The sequence below is a fragment of the Myxine glutinosa genome, chromosome 12, assembly GCF_964187855.1.
Source record: "Myxine glutinosa chromosome 12, kmMyxGlut1.1, whole genome shotgun sequence".
Lineage (NCBI taxonomy): Eukaryota > Metazoa > Chordata > Myxini > Myxiniformes > Myxinidae > Myxine > Myxine glutinosa.
This window is the reverse complement of record NC_136272.1, coordinates 6,315,364-6,336,346: the sequence shown is the minus strand read 5'-3', so window position 1 is coordinate 6,336,346 and position 20,983 is coordinate 6,315,364. Positions and strand designations below refer to the sequence as shown.

Sequence of the window (20,983 nt, the reverse complement as noted above, 5' to 3'; positions counted from 1 at the left end):
ATTTCCTTATTCTGTGTAGGTTAAGGCTCTGTTCCCACTAGTTGACATTCTCCATTGCACCAAGTGAAATAAGGTAGGTCCCCTTTCATCCCCAAAGCCTCGATTGCCAACTGCATTCGCCGCCATTGCCCATGTGCTCCAACTCAGAGAAGGGCGTGCCCGCCCATCGTCATCAAGGGTGGAGCCAGAGAGCCCGTGCCCACCAATCAGGGCCGAGGCGAGCTCACCGATGGGCGTGTCCTGGAGGCCGGCGGCTTGATCGCCCGAGGCGTTATATAAGCACGCGCGGAAGCCTTTGAGTGGAGTACAGAGTTCTAAGGAGTTGCGCTGAGGAGTTCTAAGAGTTGCGCCAGAGACGGCAGATGATCCCAGACGAGCCCTCGGAGAGAGAAGGGAGACGCGTCCTGAGGTGAGCCAGAGAAGCAGTTTTGGCTCCACCAGCAGTTTTGGCTCCACCAGCAGTTTTGGCTCCACCAGCAGTTTTGGCTCCACCAGCAGTTTTGGCTCCACCAGCAGCTTTGGCTCCACCAGCAGCTTTGGCTCCACAAGCAGCGTTGACTCCACCAGGCAGCGTGGGCTCCACAAGGCAGCTTCGACCTGTTACCCCGCGGGAGCCAGATTGCGGTGGCATCGGTGACCGTCGAGGTCCAGCCCGACGTCCCGTGCGGGATCAAGCCCGAACCATCTGCCCCAGCTGAACCTTCCCATTCCTCCTTCCAATCGTTCCTGCCTTCATTCCCCATTCGTGTGAGTCTGTCCTTTGTTTGTTCTGTCCTGGGTTAAGTAAGACTAATAGGTAAGCTAAGTTTCACTGTGTCCTTCTGGTCCGTCCCTCTTTCTGCATTATTTTATTATCCTTCCTTCTTCCTTGGTTTCTTGGTTTCTTTCATTGTGTAAATAGTAATAATAAATAATAGTAGTATTTCCAACCTTTTGCCTTCGTCTTCCTCTTCTTCACATCCGTGTCGTCTTTGTCTTTTCCCTCATTGAATACCGGTGGCACGATTTGGCCAACGTTTAAGGAATCGGGTCTAGTCATTGTTAACGGTTCGGGCCGCGGCTGCCATCCGCTCGGCAATCCAGTAACATCTTATCCGCGGTACGAACGGGGCTGTGCACCAGCCTTTCCGGAGGCCGCGGTGCAGCTTCAGGGACCACGTCGGTCAGTAACAAACGAGGGGACTAACCCCCCCCCCCCCTCAAAGGGGAACCAGAGGCCGACACTTGTGTAAATCTTGCGACCTCGCTTACTGGGCGGCGTTAATAAGTAGGTAATAAGAAGACGGCTTGCAACCCTAGTTAACGTCATCCGGAAGTGACGGCATAACCCCCAGGGTCGCGTCGGCCAGATAAGAGACAAGGGGATTAACCCCCCCCCCCCCTTGATAAGGGAATAGCCGACGTTCGGAGATCCGCAACAATATATATATACTACTCAAAATAATTTAAGGGTCAAAGGAAATTTTTTGATCATTTTTGTAAGTATGTCTTTTTAAGCCAGATCGGGTTAGAATATCCCCTTTTGGGTTGTCATTTGGACTATAGACATCACGTTATTATGGGACATGCAATCATTGCACTTATCTTTAGAAACATTTTTAAGTTAACCCAGATTTCCTTTTCATGGATTTGAAGCACGAACTTAGTCAGACTAAACTGACAAACTGCCTCGAAACACCCATTGTGACACCTCATGCACCATTTGCATGTGTTTAGCATGAGTGTCATTCCATGCATGCCAATTTTAGCAATAAAATGGCTGAGCATTTTCCATTCATCATCACTTGAAATTTGAAGATGGTTCGACGACAACTCAGCATCCAAGACAAGGGAAGGACCATTGGCTGGCTACAAGATAGACAAACTCAGAGAACTGTGGCTCAGCGTCTAAATGTAAGCCAAGGCGTTATCGGCAGACTCTGGCAGAGGTTTAGGACAACTAATGCTGTTCAGAATCGCCCCCGTTCTGGAAGACCCAGATCAACAACAGCACGATAAGACCGCTTCCTGATGAAAACGGCATTGCGACAGCGCTTTGTGACCGCACGGCATCTTCGGGATTAACTCCGAGCTGCCAGAGGCACCAACGTGTTCGGCCAGACCATTAGGAATCGTCTGCGAGGCCGAGGTTTGCAATGCCGGCGTCCTGCAGTCCGACCACCGCTACTTGACTGTCACAGAATTGCTCGCCGAGATTGGTGCAGACATCATATCCGGTGGAACCGTGGTCAGAGACAATGTTCACAGATGAGCCACGCTTCTCGCTCCAGTTCAATGATAGCCGGGCTCGTGTTTATCGTCGTCAAGGAGAGAGATTTGCTGACCTCAACGTTGCTCAACATCTACCATTTGGAGGAGGAAGTGTGATGGTGTGGGCAGGGATATCCATGAACCACAGAACCCCTCTGTACGTCGTCAACGGAAATTTGACTTGTCAGTGTTATCTCAACGAGATTGTTCAACCTCTGGTAATTCCACTTCTGCAGCGGATTGGACCAGGAGCTTGGTTCCAGGAGGACAACGCAAGACCTCATCGTGCCAGGGTGGTGACCGACTTGCTGCAGCAGCAGAACGTTCAGCACATGGATTGGCCTGCATATTCACCCGACTTGTCACCCATTGAGCATGCGTGGGATGAACTAGGGCGGCGAGTTCGATCACATCACGTCCCTGCCGTCAACCCCCGGCAACTGGCTCAGCGATTAGTCGCAGAATGGCAAGCGATCCCTAAACGTTATTTCCAACGCCTGATGAACAGCATGCGCCAACGTTGTCAAGAATGTGTGAATGCTGACGGTGGCTACGCCAGTTATTGAAGCTTCTGCGACTTGTGTGAACATCATTTTGGGGGTTGCATGACTTTTTTTCATCAGGGTAATAAACTAGTGTCTAATCAAAAGTATTTGTTTTGTGTTTTCTGTTCTTGAGCCATCAAATAATTATTTTGTCATTAGTCGTCACCATTTTAGCTCGTTAGCTTATATTTATATGCACAAATATTTTTGACCCTTAACTTCTTTTGAGTAGTATATATGAATGAACACGAACACACACACACACACGAACACACACGAACACACACACACACACACACACACACACACACACACACACACACACACACACACACACACACACACACACACACACACACACACACACACACACACACACACACAGGGGATACATTCCTGGAAAATCAACGAATAGCGAAACCTGCAAATTGCGGGGCATTGTTTCAATGGAAAAAGGGGGGATAGGTTCCCGAGTCACGAAAATCCACGAATAGAGGACCAGACCGCGAATGGAGAGGCAAAAATCCATGAATGACGAGGAAAAAATCCACGAATGACGAGGAAAAAATCCACGAATGCCGAGGAAGAAATCCACGAATGGCGAGGCAAAATCCACGAATGTCAATGAAAATCCGTGAAGGTTTTATAAATACCGTATGTGAAGCTAACGGCTCGTGAAAATCTTTTTTGTGCCCCTTAAAAACCGTGATTTCGCGGAACACGGCCGCGAATTGGGGGGGGGGGGGGGGGGGGAAAACAAAAAAAAAAACGCGATTTCGCGGAACACGGTCGCGAGTAAAAAACAAAACCAAAAAAAAACCGAATTCGCGGGACACTTTTCCGCGAATGGAGATATAGGTTGCATTTTATCACTCGCAAATACGTGGAATCTACGAATAGCGGTGTCCGACAGTATATGTATATGTGTATGTTTATATATATATATATATATATATATATAAACGAGAACATCCATCAAAAGTTAAACGAGAACATCACTATGTTCATTGCAAAGGTTAAACCTTGCACCGAAAGCCACGATAGTATAATGTGCTGCTGTAATGCGGTAAACCCCAAAATTACAACAAAATAAAAATGTTCTAAACATGTTGACAGACTGTCAAAAGGCAAAAAACCTCAAAGCTGCAGAAAAAGCAAGGCGTTTAAGTGGTGGAAAATGAAGGTCCTATTTAATGCATCTTTTAAATTGCAAGATACACCATTAAATATGCTTTCATATATATCCCTCATCCCTATCTCCTACTTTAATACTCTTCTCATATGCACAGATATATTTGTGAGTAACTCTAAAGCATGTGCAGGATTGAATCAAGGCCTATTTGGTTCCATCTTTATTTATTTGTTGCATGCCTGCCATAGTTACAAAGCGACAAATAAAGCGAGCAGAGCAGATGTAATAAATCGACTGCCTTGCCAGCAAACATTAACAAGCAATACAATGCAGATAAAATTCATTCAAACCCCCCCCTCCTTCCACCACTAGTATCATCACCCAATACCCCAGGGCGGTCATGTGCGACCTCCTCGGGATGTCACAGTATAACACACCCACCTTCATATAAACGAATACCATTACAAAGTTCTACAACCGCGTTTGTGTTCCAAGGCTAAAGTCGGGGTTCACCTTTAAAAAAAAAAAAAAGAAGAAGTTCAACAACTCAACAAATGAACAAATGAAAATGAAATATGCATTACATGTTATTGCTGAAAACGCTTTAATACACCTATATATAAATACGCCGGTGGTTCCATTGGTAAAGACTAATGGAAAACAAACTGGTTTTACAATCAATATTGCAATGAAACGTCACATGGAAGTCCAGTCGAGTTAAAAAATATATAACTGAACGTGTTCAAAATGCAGGTAAATGCAAGATTGTTTTTTAAATCAAGCATATTCAGAATCTTCTTTGTTCTTCATTCATGTACAAATCACAGCAGAGCAGATAAAGCACCCTACCTACCGTGTCCCAAAAAATAAAAGGATTAAAAAAAAAAAGACAGAAAATAACAAAAAACAAAACAAAAAAAAAACCAAAATAAAATAAAATAACATCTGTTTGCACAGCTGGGAAAACCAGCATTGAGGAACACCCTTATAATAAGCACCCACCTTCCTAACCGTCCATACCGAGTCAGATACATTGGGTGTTAATGGTTCTGACACGGTTTGAGGCTTTGAATGAGATACAGTTAGCACATTACGGAAAATTTCTGTTAAACACCAATCTGAGGTTTGGGGTGACCGTGGGAGCATGGTGACCACCATATTTGAAGCAATTGTCAGAGCAAGCCTTAAAGTTAGACTAAAAATAAAATGCAATGACAGCGGATGATAAATACGCACCGAAGAGCCACGACTGCAGTGCATTGCCTCCTCGTGGAAAATCTTAAACAAGCATACAAATCTCACATGCTTGCCCTTCCCTTCACTGCAATCCGAGGAATCCCGGTGCTTCGGTATTTTGTACAACGAGTTTGGGTGATGGACGAGATCCAGGACGAAAATTCGGCTTTAAGATCCAAATCATGAGCCTTCAGGCCGTATTTTCACTGTCTGATGAGGTAAGGAACCACCTTCATCCCCATCTATTCAGTGGAGAGTACCCTGTAGCATCCTTTCAATGGAAAACCAGGACGAAAATCCGCGGGGCTGCCGTTAGCCGCTGCCCTCTCCATTAGATGAATGGCGTAAAAGAAGTAGGGAGTGGGGTGGATAAAGGAAGCGACGCGGTCGTTGATTAAACAAATATTAAACAGCAAACAAATTGTCTTTGCAGGTAGATGGATCAATCAGTATTGCAAAACTTGACAAACATATATTACTGCATTGCAAGCTACAGTAAAGGCGAGTAAGTAAAGTAAAATGGAAGGCGAACATGTGCTCTCGTTGGCAAATCGGAAAATGTTCAGCCAAAGTGGAAGAAGAAGTTTCCAGGGCCTGAGGCTGCAGCAGAGCAAGAAAAAAAGGGGGGGGGGGGGAGGAAGAGGTATGGGGTTTGAACGTTTACAAAGTGTATAAATACATTTGAGTGAAATGAATGAATATATTGTTACGTTTGTGGGAGTAGGTGATGGCATACCCTTGTACAGATAGGATTGTGTAGTATTAGCATGGACCGCGTGCGAATAGGAAGCCCATCTCGGACATAAGCAGGGAAACGGTGAGCTTAAGAGTGTTTACATGTCACCACACGGTGGGTGGTTTTGTGTTAGATAAATCGGGCTCAAGGATAATTCCCAGTGTGTAATTGCCTCCTGTGATTTTTCCCTTATATTTTTACATTCACTCAGCCAGCCATGATAAAATGAAGGTGAGTTATAAACATGAACATTGACAGGTGGCTGATAAAATGAAGAGGAGAGTTATAAACATGAACAATGACAGGATGATGATAAAATGAAGAGGAGAGTTATAAACATGAACAATGACGAGTGGATGATAAAATAAAGAGGAGAGTTACAAACATGAACAATGACTAGTGGATGATAAAATGAAGAGGAGAGTTATAAACATGAACAATGACGAGTGGATGATAAAATGAAGAGGTGAGTTATAAATATGAACAATGACGAGTGGATGATAACATGAAGAGGTGAGTTATAAACATGAACAATGACTAGTGGATGATAACATGAAGAGGAGAGTTATAAATATGAACAATGACGAGTGGATGATTACATGAAGAGGTGAGTTATAAATCTATCTATAATTCCAGTAATCTCTGTCTGTCTGTCTGTACGTCTGTACGTTTGTCTGTGACCGCTGTTTCTCGACAACCACGGTTCCGATATACTTTTAACTTGCCAGGTATATTGCTGGGGACCCGAGGATGTGCCTTTTCAAGGTTTCATATTAATCGGACAATTACTTACCGAGCTATGTCCAAAAAACGATTCAACCAATCAGAGAGCAGCGAACGATCGCGTGTGCCGAACGTGGCGGGCACACTCTGCCTCGGATGGCACATTTGAGAGCGTATTCATTTATTTCACGTTTGCAAACTATGTTGGCGTTAAACTATGTTTTACAACTAATAAAAACGAATTTGCGATTCATTCGCTTTCCTGCGCGTTTGTGTACGCGATGGCGATTTCTTTACCAAACTCCGGAAGCCGTTCGCTTTGGACCGAACCATTGCATGTAAATAGAGGGGGGGGATTGTCACCACTCGCAAGCCGTTCGCTTTGGACCAAACCATTTCATGTAAATAGAGGGGGGGGATATAATTTTAGATATATATATATAGTACGGGCATGCCCTAGTATGAACAATGACGAGTGGATGATAACATGAAGAGGTGAGTTATAAACATGAACAATGACGAGTGGATGATAACATGAAGAGGAGAGTTATAAACATGAACAATGACGAGTGGATGATAACATGAAGAGGTGAGTTATAAACATGAACAATGACTAGTGGATGATAAAATGAAGAGGAGAGTTATAAACATGAACAATGACGAGTGGATGATAAAATGAAGAGGAGACTTATAAACTTGAACAATGATGAGTGGATGATAACATAAAGAGGTGAGTTATAAACATGAACAATGACAGGATGATGATAAAATGAAGAGCAGATTTAAACATGAACAAGCATTACGCCGAGGTCCCCCGTCGGTGAAGTGATGCGAGTTGACAAAGTGGAAGACACAAGGCGGCCATATTGGATTTTGACGTGGCGACCCAATTTTCAATAGCGTTCTCCCTGAGGCGAAGATACACCCACACACCAGATTAGAAGTTAGTAGTTCGTTTATTTTTCAAGATATTTCGCTCACAGGGTTCAGACATATATGTGGTGGTGGCCATCTTGGATTTTGACGTGGCAACCCAATTTTCAATAGCGTTCTCCCTGAGGCGAAGATACACCCACACACCAGATTAGAAGTTGGTACTTCGCTTATTTTTTCAAGATATTCCGCTCACAAGGTTCGACGTACATGGCGGCGGCCATCTTGGATTTTGACGTGGCGACCCAATTTTCAATAGGGTTCTTCCTTATGCCTAGATACACCCACACACCAGATTAGAAGTTGGTACTTCGCTTATTTTTCAAGATATTCCACTCACAAGGTTCAGACATACATGGCGGTGGCCATCTTGGATTTTGACGTGGGTTGCACCCACACACCAAATTAGAATTCGGTCCTTTGCTTACGCACGCATGCACGCACGCATGCACGCACACATGCATGCACGGACGGTGGGCAAAACCATAGTCCACCTTTCGCTCCGCAGTGCGACGGGGGCCAACAATGCTGAGTGGATGATAAAATGAAGGAGAGTGGTAAACATGAACATTGACAGGAGGATGAAAAAATGAAGAGGAGAGTGATAAACATGAACAATGACAGGAGGATGATAAAATGAAGGAGAGTGATAAACATGAACAATAATTAATAAGCGGCGGATAAAATGAAGAGGAGAGTTATAAACATGAACAATGACGAGTGGATGATAAAATGAAGAGGAGAGTTATAAACTTGAACAATGCCGAGTGGATAAAATGAAGAGGAGAGTTATAAACTTGAACAATGCCGAGTGGATGATAACATGAAGAGGAGAGTTATAAACATGAACAATGATGAGTTGATGATAAAATGAAGGAGAGTGGTAAACATGAACAATGATGAGTGGATGATAAAATGAAGAGGCGAATTATAAACATGAACAATAACGAGTGGATGATAAAATGAGGATTTATAAACATGAACAATGATGAGTGGATGATAAAATGAAGAGGTGAGTTATAAACATGAACAATAACGAGTGGATGATAAAATGAGGATTTATAAACATGAACAATGACGAGTGGATGATAAAATGAAGAGGTGAGTTATAAACACGAACAATGACAAGTCGATGATAAAATGAAGAGCAGAGGTAAAAACATGAACAATGACGAGTGGATGATAAAATGAAGAGTTATAAACATGAACAATGACGAGTGGATGATAAAATGAAGAGGCGACTTATAAACATGAACAATGACGAGTGGATGATAAAATGAAGAGGCGACTTATAAACATGAACAATGACGAGTGGATGATAAAATGAAGAGCAGAGGTAAAAACATGAACAATGACGAGTGGATGATAAAATGAAGAGTTATAAACCTGAACAATGATGAGTGGATGATAAAATGAAGAGGCGAGTTATAAACATGAACAATGACGAGAGGATGATAAAGTGAAGAGGAGAGTGACAAACCTGAACAATGATGAGTGGATGATAAAATGAAGAGGCGAGTTATAAACATGAACAATGACGAGTGGATGATAAAGTGAAGAGGCGAGTTATAAACATGAACAATGACGAGAGGATGATAAAGTGAAGAGGAGAGTGACAAACCTGAACAATGATGAGTGGATGATAAAATGAAGAGGCGAGTTATAAACATGAACAATGACGAGTGGATGATAAAGTGAAGAGGCGAGTTATAAACATGAACAATGACGAGAGGATGATAAAGTGAAGAGGAGAGTGACAAACCTGAACAATGATGAGTGGATGATAAAATGAAGAGGCGAGTTATAAACATGAACAATGACGAGTGGATGATAAAGTGAAGAGGCGAGTTATAAACATGAACAATGACGAGAGGAAGATAAAATGAAGGAGAGTAATAAACATGAACAACGACGAGAGGATGATAAAATGAAGAGGAGAGTGATAAACATGAACAACGACGAGAGGATGATAAAATGAAGAGGTGATAAACATGAACGACATGAGGATGATAAAATGAAGAGGAGAGTGATAAACATGAACAACGAGGAGAGGATGATAAAATGAAGAGGTGATAAACATGAACGACAGGAGGATGATAAAATGAAGAGGAGAGTGATAAACATGAACAACAACGAGTGGATGATAGAATGAAGAGGAGAGTGATAAACATGAACAACGACGAGAGGATGATAAAATGAAGAGGTGATAAACATGAACGACAGGAGGATGATAAAATGAAGAGGAGAGTGATAAACATGAACAACAACGAGTGGATGATAGAATGAAGAGGAGAGTTATAAACATGAACAATGACGAGTGGGTGATAAAATGAAGAGGAGAGTTATAAACATGAACAATGACGAGTGGATGATAAAATGAAGAGGAGAGTTATAAACATGAACAATGACGAGTGGATGATAAAATGAAGGAGAGTGATAAACACGAACAATGACGAGTGGATGATAAAATGAAGAGGAGAGTTATAAACATGAACAATGACGAGTGGATGATAAAATTAAGGAGAGTGATAAACATGAACAATGACGAGTGGATGATAAAATGAAGAGCAGAGTTATAAACATGAACAATGACGAGTGGATGATAAAATGCGGAGTTACAAACATGAACACTGACGAGTGGATGATAAAATGAAGAGGAGAGTTATAAACATGAACAATGACGAGTGGATGATAAGTGAAGAGGCGAGTTATAAACATGAACAATGACGAGTGGATGATAAAATGAAGGAGAGTTATAAACATGAACAATGACGAGTGGATGATAAAATGAAGAGGAGAGTTATAAACATGAACAATGACGAGTGGATGATAAAATGAAGGAGAGTGATAAACATGAACAATGAGTGGATGATAAAATGAAGAGGAGAGTTATAAACATTAACAATGACGAGTGGATGATAAAATGAAGAGGAGAGTTATAAACATGAACAATGACGAGTGGATGATAAAATGAAGGAGAGTGATAAACATGAACAATGACGAGTGGATGATAAAATGAAGGAGAGTTATAAACATGAACAATGACGAGTGACTGATAAAATGAAGGAGAGTTATAAACATGAACAATGACGAGAGGATGATAAAATGAAGGAGTTATAAACATGAACAATGACGAGTGGATGATAAAATGAAGGAGAGTTATAAACATGAACAATGACGAGTGGATGATAAAATGAAGGAGAGTTATAAACATGAACAATGACGAGTGGATGATAAAGTGAAGAGGCAAGTTATAAACATGAACAATGACGAGTGGATGATAAAATGAAGAGGAGAGTTATAAACATGAACAATGACGAGTGGATGATAAAATGAAGAGGAGAGTTATAAACATGAACAATGACGAGTGGATGATAAAATGAAGGAGAGTGATAAACATGAACAATGACGAGTGGATGATAAAATGAAGAGGAGAGTTATAAACATGAACAATGACGAGTGGATGATAAAATGAAGAGGAGAGTTATAAACATGAACAATGCCGAGTGGATGATAAAATGAAGGAGTGTGATAAACATGAACAATGACGAGAGGATGATAAAATGAAGGAGTTATAATCGTGAACAATGACGAGAGGATGATAAAATGAAGAGGAGAGTTATAAACATGAACAATGACGAGAGGATGATAAAATGAAGAGGAGAGTTATAAACATGAACAATGACGAGAGGATAATAAAATGAAGGAGAGTTATAAACATGAACAATGACGAGAGGATGATAAAATGAAGAGGGGCAGGGCAGGAGACAGAGCAGATATAACAAGATGCTGGAGAAGATTAACGAGCTTGTTAAACAAAAATCCAATTTACTCTTGTAAGCCAAAAGTTTTTTTTTTTTTTTTTTTCACCATTCATAAATGCCACAAATAAATCAAAGAAAACCATTGGGTTTTAAAATCCATTCATGTTTTCCACTACATTTCTATTATAAATATGCACCGTCATCGGACCTCATGAAATGGGACGAATCAATCGCTTATCTCTCGGTATGCACGGGGTATGCACCCAGCCGTTAAGCTGGAGCGGCACGGGTTCACTCACAGTTGTTGAAAAGGACCTGAAATTGTGTGATTGTCGTGGAGATGTCAAATAGTCAAAGATGTCAAATACCGGCGTGAATAGTGAAAGGTAACACAAAAAGGTGAATAGTTAAGCGTGCATACCGGAAAGGTAACACAAAAGGGTGAAGAGTTAACTGGGTACCCCTAATTATGCCTTACAAATATTTCTTCCTTGTGATCACTTTATAGCAATACATTAAAGTCTAACACACATGAACCAGCAGTTTACTTGAAACCTCATGTTGCCTTTGACTATTCACTCAGGGGTTTTTTTTTCCCCTTGTACAAACAAAAATGAAAAGGGAAACAGTGGTAACTCGCATGGCACTCGGTAGAGAACACACCTTAGCAAGACTGAACAATTTACAGTTTGTATCCCACCGATAGGTTGGATCAGGATCTGGACCGAAACCAAAATCTAATCACCTTGTTCTTGTCATCTCCCCAAATCATCCACCAAGTTTTGTCTGAATCCATCCATAACTTTTTGAGATATCCTGAAATATATCTTTTTTGGACTGATCTCTCAATGGTGAAGAATCACTTTTTAAAAATTCTAGTATCTGGATCTGGATCATCACAAACACCAAGTCGTCCTTGTCGCACGCCCAACCTGCCCACCAATTTTTGCCCGAATCAATCCATAACTTTTTGAGATATCCTGCTCACAGACAAATAAACAGGGGTGAAAAAACAACCTCCATCCACATTCGGTGGTAGAGGTAATAATAATGAAGGGTCCAGGCTGCTTACTTTCAAAACTGAAGTTGCCTCCGGAAGATGTAGGCCCAAAGAACGTGCGAAAGATGGTGTTTGCATCAAAGTCTGAAAAATAAGCATTTCATAAAACTCTGGCACATCGACATGTTCAGTATATATTTGATGTCACGTTGACAGCGACCATTTTGATTGATTATTTTGCACAACCATGCGATCAATTCAGTTGCATTTTGTAAATTACAGATAAGCGATTGTGTGTGCGAGTGCGAATGCTCCATTCCAAACCGATTGCAATATTTATTTTGTTACAATATGTATGATGATAATTTAAACCTCTGAGTTTGTGATGACGTCACAGAGGACGTTATTGTGCAAGGAGCTGTTTTTCCACGAAACCACACTCGTTACATCGAATATGTTATTGAATGAATGAATGAATGAATGAATGAATGCTCGTTTTAAGGCCATAAAAAAAAAAAACGATCATTGTGTGATGTTTGTGATGACGTCACAGAGCACGTTATTGTGCAAGGAGCTGTTTTTCCATGAAACCACACTCTTGTTACATCGAATATGTTATTGCAAACGTGTTTTTGATTATGCATTCAGAGTACACTAATTAGAACTTTAAGGGTTGGGAATGGTTTGGGTGTAAAGAGGTGTTGAGGATAAGGGATGGTAATGAATAAAGTTATGTTTATACAGGAAGTGCATGCAAGGTGTATTCTAATTCATGTTTACACAAGAGAGTTGCCAGGACGCCGGGGTATAACCACCGAGTGATAAGATGCTCACGAAGTAATTTATGATTATTTTCACAGTCCACATAGTTGTCTTTGTTGTTGTTGTCTCCTCCAATTTTGTTTATTTTTGCCATTTATACCAAGTTATGTATTTGCACACCGTAAATGCTGTTAATTGCTCAACAAAAATCTTGCGTTAATCCACGAAAATTTTATGTTAAATTATTTTTCAACCTCCCTCTCATGTTCTGTTTCATAATGGAAACCCGAATGCTTCCGTCCAACTGCCCCCCTCCATGCTCCCTTCCCCTCCCCCCCACCCCCAATCCATTTCCCAGCATTATGTTTGTAATAAAAAAAAATCAAGGGAAAGTATGCAAGCATGAAGGTATGTTGCATGTTTCATCAACTCCTCCAAGAGGATTTGACCTAGGATTAATAAAGATTAATGAGGGCACCCTGAAGTGGTTATGCATGTGCAAATTTTGTTTGATTCCATCAAGTGTATAAAAAAACAAGAAAAAAAAATTCCCAACTTGGCATTTTCATCCCTTGAGAGGAGGGGTTAGGGTGAGGGGGGAATAACATGTTGCATGTAGAGTGGGTTCACTCTGCTACTCAGCTGAATTGTGCCATCAATAATGGAGAAATAAACAAAACCATATGGCTGTGCGCAGAACTTCCATTTATGATCCTTAACATTATTTGTGTACGAGCAAAGGTACCCTGCGTTGCTGGGTAACATGAAGTCGCTTCCTTACGGAAATATGAAGAGCGGAGAGGAGAGGTGGGGACGGGGGGGGGGGGGGGAGAGTAGAAGGGGAGGAGAGGGAAGGGAGGGAGGAGGGGAACGGGAGAGAGGAGGGGAACGGGAGAGAGGAGGGGAACGGGAGAGAGGAGGGGGAGGGAACGGGACAGGAGAGAGGATAGCAGGAGGGGTGGGGGAAGAGGGGGGAGAAGGAAAGGGATTACAAATCATTATTGTACATTTTATATTTGTTGTGTTCTTGGTTTAGGTTTCAAATTAAACCCGTGTCTCATGTAATCAAACACCTCGTGTCTCTTCCATCTCGCAATAACCGCCATAATCGGGAGGTCGCCTCGGGAGTTAATGCTGGTTCGGCTCACCCTTCCAAGGCTGGTGTTAAGCCACAGACGCGACAAAAAAACACACACACACACACAGACGCGACAAAAACACACACACACACACACACACACACACACACACACACACACACACACTCTCTCTCTCTCTCTCTCTCTCTCTCTCTCTCTCTCTCTCTCTCTCTCTCTCTCTCTCTCTCTCTAAGCACAGTGGATCAAACCAAAAAACCCCAAGGCAAAGACCGTTGGTTTGCCTTTAAACGGGCCATTGTTCGTCAACCTCCGTACTTTCTACTTTTTAAAGGAAGGGCATAAATTAAATAGACTATAGCTGGAGGAGGTCCACGTTCTTTTCATTCGATCTTAAGCTTTCCATCCTCAGATGCCCCCACAAAATATACAGGTGTGACTGTGGAATGGTTTCCCTCAATCCTGCTGTCTATAATTTTCATTTTATTCAATTCCCGGTGGTTAATTACTTTCGTTTTACTCAATAAAGTTACACTTTGGGCACATTACATGATATTTTCTTCACTCAATATAAATGTCAGAACAGCAGAAAAAGTGAAGTTTAATACTTTGCCAATATGGAGAAGGAGGAAGAACAGCCTTGCTGAAAGCCGAGTAAGAGATATACACTTGATTAAAAGAATCGCCAATGCGTTAAATTTTGTCCGATTTCACTCCAGATTTTGGACAAGTGTTTAGTCTCACAGGATCCGAACTTCAAACCCGAATCCAGATTTTGATTATATGCCTTAACTAGAATGGCACTCAGGTTTTTTTTTTGTATACTGACTGAATCGAGGCTCGTGAAAGAGCTGACATTTACTTCACAAACAAATCAACCAGACAAACAAAATATATAAAAAGAGGGAGCGGAAGACAAGAGAATGGGAAGCACACAAACACTCGAGAGCACACAACATTAAGCAGGGAGATGTGTGGGAGGGAGAGGGCTTGGGGGGAGGAGGCGTGGGAAGGGGGGGGGGGGTGGGAGAAGTATAAAACACAAGGACACCAAGGACTTCCAGGACAGAAGTTGGTATTTCAAAAAGTGGAATTGGGGTGAAATTATCGGGGATAGAAAAGATCAAGGTTTTGGATGGGGGAAGATAAGAGATGGTGGTGAACAGCTGTTTTAAAGACCTGGAGGGTGGAGTGGGATTGAAGAGAGTGAGGGAGTTTGTTCCAGAGACAGGAGAAAAGAGGAATGAAGGAGTGAAGGTGAGCAGAGAGTCTTGATTTTGGCAGTTTAACCATAAGAGGGTTGCAGGCAGATCTTGTGCGACCTGTAGGAATATTTGCAGGACAGAGCCCAGAGAGAGCTGGGGGGGCAAGGCCAGAGAGGAGTCAGTAGAAGACGGAAAGACCACCAACCTGCCTGCGGTGAGTGAGTGAGAGGCCCTTGGAGTTAGCTTCATCGCGGAAGATTCCAATGATTCTGAATGCTTTGCTTTCAACAGCGTGAAGACGAGCTAGGTGTGAGGCAGGAGCACCAACCCAGAGGGGAGAGCAGTATTCCATTGAGCTGCGGATGAAAGCCTTGTACGTGGTGAGGAGCTCAGGTGTGCCAAGGAAGGACTTTGCACGACTGAGGATGCCCAGTCGGCGACTGGCTTTGGAGGCCAGATTTGAAATGTGGTTTTCCCAGGAAAGATCATGGCAGATAGTGAGACCCAAAAGTTTGAGTCACAGAACTTCTTGGAGAGGATTATTCAGAAAGTAGATGGGAGGGTTGTCCAGTCGGTCTTTTCGGAGAGACATCGTAAGAGTGTGAGATTTGTCAGGATTGAAAGACATGTTCCACTTGTTTGCCCAGTCTGTTATTTTGTCCAGGTCTGCAGAGAGTGAGGAGGCTGCAGACTGCCGATCTGAGGGATGAAGAATGGAGCGACAGAGAGTAGAGTCATCAGCAAAGAGATAGAGAGGATTTTCAAGAGAGTCGGAGAGATCATTGATGAAGACCAGAAAAAGCACAGGGCCCAGAACACTGCCTTGGGGAACTCCAGCCTGAACAGGAAGAGATGAGAGAAACCCATTCAGGGCCACACGTTGACTACGACTAGAGAGGAAGTCCGCCAGCCATGCGTGGAGATTTCCATGGATACCAACAGAGGAGAGTTTGGTGAGCAGAGCGGGGTGCCAGACCGTATCAAAGGCACGTGATATGTCAAGGGAGACGGCTCTAATTTCCTGTTTGGCATTGAGGACCTCCATCCATTGCTGAGAAAGCAGTAGCAGCATGTCCAGAGTAGAGTGACCAGGTCTGAAACCAAATTGATGATCAGAGATCAAGCCATTGAAGAAGAGGAAAGATTTCATATCTGAAGCAATGATGGATTCCATGACTTTACTGATAATTGAGAGAAGGCTGATTGGTCTGTAGTTGCTGGGATCTGTTTTTTAACCTTTTTGTGCAAAGCAGTGATGTTGGCAGATTTCCAAGCAGATGGCAGATGACCTTGAGCAAAAGAGAGTGTGAAGAGAACAAAGAGAGGGAGTGAAAGAGCGGAAGAACAAGATTTTAGGACCCGTGGGCTGATGCCGTCAGGTCCAGTTGCAGAATCAGAGTCGAGGGTTGACAGAAACTTTTCCACCTTGTCAGGAGGAAAGGACACAGAGTCCAGGAGCAGCTGGGTACGACTGGGTACGGTGGGTACAGAGAGGGATGGGTTTGGGACACAAGATTTAGAGGCAAACACAGAGTTGAGGCATTCAGCTTTTTCACGCGCGGAGTCAGCCGTGTGGCCGTTTGAGGTGAGGGAGGGGATGGAGGGGGAACAAACACCAGAAACAGATTTGACCAGACGCCACCAGGATTTGGAAGAGGGAGACAGATAAGAGAGTTCTGTCCTGAGAACGGAGAGATATTGTTTCCTGGCTCTCCTGAGGGTGGACACACACTTGTTTCGGGCTTTGTGAAAGGAAATGAGATTTCCTTCCGTTGGATTTGCTTTCCAGGAGACGAAAGCAAGTTGTTTCTGGGCAATAGCCTCACCACAAGATTCCGTGTACCATGGACGGGAGGAAGGGTATGACAACTGAAGACGAGATGGGATAAATCTGTGCATGAGAGAGAGCAGTTTACTTTGGAAGAATTCCCAGGATGAGTTGATGTCAGAGGCTGTAGAGATGGGAGACCAGTCCAGATGATTGATGGCTGCTTGAAGACCATGCCAGTTGGCCTGAGTGAAATGCCAGACTCGTCGACGCTGAGGAGGCTCTCTGAGAATGGTCAGAGATGTCCACTTTAACAAGCACATGAACAGATGAGCCGATTGCTGCAGAAGAAGAGCAGCAGAAATTTTCAGGGAAGTTAGTCATAACCAAATCTAGAAGAGAAGATGCTCCGTTGATTGAGATCCGGGTCGGGAAATTGACAGATTGTGTCAGTCCCAGTGAGTCACAGAGGTCCTTTGCTGAAGAGCCATGGTGGTGAGAGAGGTACCCACACCCAGCCAACTGGCATGGTGACAATTGAAATCACCACATATGAGGAAGAGAGAGTTGGGATGGGTAGATAGAAGTTGGTCCATGTTATCAGACAGCGAGATGTAGATGGAGTCATCACTGTTTGGTGGACGGTACAACACACATATGAACAAAAGGTGGGAGCGAAGGGGAAGGCGTAGCCAAAGGTATTCCTGGGGGTGAGGTGGAGAGAGGGCAGTGCAGGGCGAGTGAGGAAGCGAGTTTTTTATAAAGATAGCAACCCCCCCTCCAGGACGAGGCTCAGGTCTATCATACCGGAGGAGGGAGTAACCTGGGAGAGATACCAAGGAATCAGAGACATCATGAAGGAGGAAAGTTTCTGTGAAGCAGATCACGTCTGGTTTGTCAGAAGCAACCTGTATGGAGAGATCAGTCAAGTTTGAGAGAAGGCCCCGGATGTTTGAGGTCCATGCTGTTAAAGAAGAGGAAGGGGGAGCATCGGATACAGAACAGGGGGGGGGGGGGGGTAGGGTATGATGTGGAAGAAGAGGAAGAGGTAGGGAGAGCTGTTGAAGGTGTGTCAGAGATTTCAGAACAGCTTGGAGAAAGGGAAGAATGGGGCGGACAAAAGGTTTGATGGTGATTGGGTGAGGCGCAGTGAGGTGTTGTTTGAGGAGGGGGAAGAGTGAGGCAGAAGGTTGAGGGAGATGAAGGTGAGAGTTGGAAGGGGGAAGAAGCGGGGAGGACGCTTTTGAGGAGGAGGGGTGAGAGGGGAGTCTAGGAGGGGAGGAGTGAGGGAGGGTCTCAGAGGGGAGGGGTGTGGGGGGAGTTTAGGAAGGAAGGGGCAAGGGGGGAGATCTGAAAGGGATGGGTGATGGGGAAGATTTGGAGGGGAGGGGTGAGATTGGATTTTGAAAAATGTACGATTAATGGGAAACGAACATTTCTTGCAAAATGAGTTTCTTGCGACCTTCGAGTCAAAAATACGTTTGAGGACGCTGAAGGATGGGTGGAGTTCTGGAGAGTTTAGGGAATGAATGAAAGAGGCACTGTAGCTGTAAGAGATGGAATTTTTTTTTGGAATGAATAGATTTGGTGAGCAAGTCGAAAGCATCCTTTTATAGAACAAGAAGAAAAAGGTGTGATAGTATGTGACAGAATACCATTCTTCAGGGGACAGATGAAACATTTTTTAATGACGTGAACACATGATCACGAACAACGTGGTCAAGGAACGAACGAACAAATAAGAACGAAACGGATAAGAACAGAGAAGGGAATATATATATATTTTTTTTTTTTTTGAGTTGGGATGAAAACAGACAGAGACCGAACGTGAAACGTGAAAAATAGAGACCGAAAGGAATTGCGAGCGCAATCGAAGAAACCGCTGAGACAGAAACAAAGCCTCAAGCCAAGGTCAGACACGGTAGCCTCCTACTACTAGTCCTACACTTGGCGTCAGAATATGCGACACGAACTGTACCGACGATTCTGTACTCAGGTATTCAGGTACACAGGTATTCTGTACACAGGTACACACACAGGTATTCTGTACACAGGTATGAAAAACCAACACCAAGAATACTATTAGAGACACCAATAGTTACATACACACCGAAAGAAAGATAAAGTTTCGACCTGTGGTAAAGCCGGTATTACGACAAAAACACAATTGTGAAAAGTTACTTATTAACTTCGAAAGCGTGCGCGCATGCACAGCTTTGAAGAGACGTCACGTCACGTGACTTCCCGAGACTTCCCGAGACGAGAAGAGACGTGAAGAGACTTTGAAGAGATTTAAAACGTTAGACAAGTGGTCGATGTTCGGGGAAGTTAGGGGGAGAAGAGAAAATCTAAGAAATAAGCAATACAGCGAAGGAAAGAACTTAAATTCACAAAACACCTAAGAACACCTATGGGCCGAGATAAACTAGGCCGCGCACGCGGTGGGACAGAAAAGGATTAAATTATACAAAAGTTTGCAGGAATTGCGAAACAACAGCAACTGGAAAACACCCTGCAACACATGCACAATAAAAAACGAGTAGAAATCGACGAATACACGAATGGAAAAAATACTTTAACTTTTGCTGCCGTCCAGAGGTCGAACACGCTTCCTTGCTCCAGGGACCGGAAACGGAAGTCCGTGAGAGCATACCTCTGCCTGGTTGGCCATATCACTCAATGGTGAAGAATAACTTAAAAAATTATTCGAGCTGGATCCGGATCTTCACCAAAATTGAATTGATTCTTCCTGGTCACATACACAACCGGTCCAACAAATTTCGTCCAAATCCATAACTTTTTGAGATATCCTGTTATGTATCGTTTTTGGCCCTATCTCCCAATGGTGAAGAATCACTTAGAAATTAAATAATTCTCATATCCAAATCCATATTCCGATCTTCACCAAAATCGAATCGATTTGTCCTTGTCAGACGCCCAACCGGTCCACCAGGTTTTGTCCAAATTCGTCCATAACATTTTGAGATAACCTGCAATGTATCGTTTTTGTCCCTATCTCCCAATGGTGAAACATCATTTTAAAAATTATAGTAGCCGGATGCAAATCCGGATCTTCACCAAAATCTAATCATTTTGTCCTTGTGACAAACGCTACATCGCTGCTAAATTTCGTACGAAACCGTCCACAACTTTTTGAGATATTTTGTTCACAAACAAACAAATAAACAAGAAGACGTCATGCGTAACACGATACTTGCAAAATCCCCCCCCCCCCCAAAGTTTTCCATTGATACAGCAAATTGTCCATTTCATGAAGATTAAAATTTACAATCTTGATCAAAGCTCGGGTCAACAGGATGAAAATTGACGATTTTTCAGATGAAAAATGATTTCGGAAGGTTGACCTTGAGTTGAGCTTTGACCTTTTGACCTCAAAACTAGTTAATTTCCCTATTTAGTGACTCGATGTGCAAATGCTGTTCAATTTTCAAGTCAATCGGATGAAAATTGAGGATATTAAAAATTTGGCCTATGTTGACCTTTTGGCCTATGTTGACCTCAAAAATAGATGCTGGTTGATTTCAGTGACCATATATATATAAATACTCTAAGACGTTCAAGTCAATCAAATGAAAATTGGTGATTTTAGAAATTTGGCCTATGTTGACCTTTTGGCCTGTGTTTACCTAAAATATAATACGTGGTTGAATTCAGTGATGAGATATGCAAGTCCTCTTCAAATTTCAAGTCAATTGGATGAAAATTGAGGATTTTAGAAATTTGGCCTATGTTGACCTTTTGGCCGATGTTGACCTCAAGTATACTTGGTGGTTGAATTCAGTGACCAGATATGCAAGTCCTCTTCAAATTT

The 20,983-nt window shown here is 42.8% G+C and overlaps 1 protein-coding gene across 1 annotated transcript in view; it reads right to left on the bottom strand.

Moving 5' to 3' along the window:
- Window positions 1-4,134: 4,134 nt before the first annotated feature.
- DNAJC7 (DnaJ heat shock protein family (Hsp40) member C7) overlaps window positions 4,135-20,983 on the bottom strand; it is a 72,357-nt gene continuing 55,508 nt past the window's right edge. The window contains exons 13-14 of the mRNA XM_078766431.1: window positions 12,392-12,463; window positions 4,135-5,763 (exon numbers count right to left, since the gene is read on the bottom strand). Coding sequence (XP_078622557.1) covers window positions 5,726-5,763; window positions 12,392-12,463 — 110 coding nt within the window. The 3' untranslated portion in view covers window positions 4,135-5,725. The remainder of the gene's footprint in view (window positions 5,764-12,391; window positions 12,464-20,983) is intronic.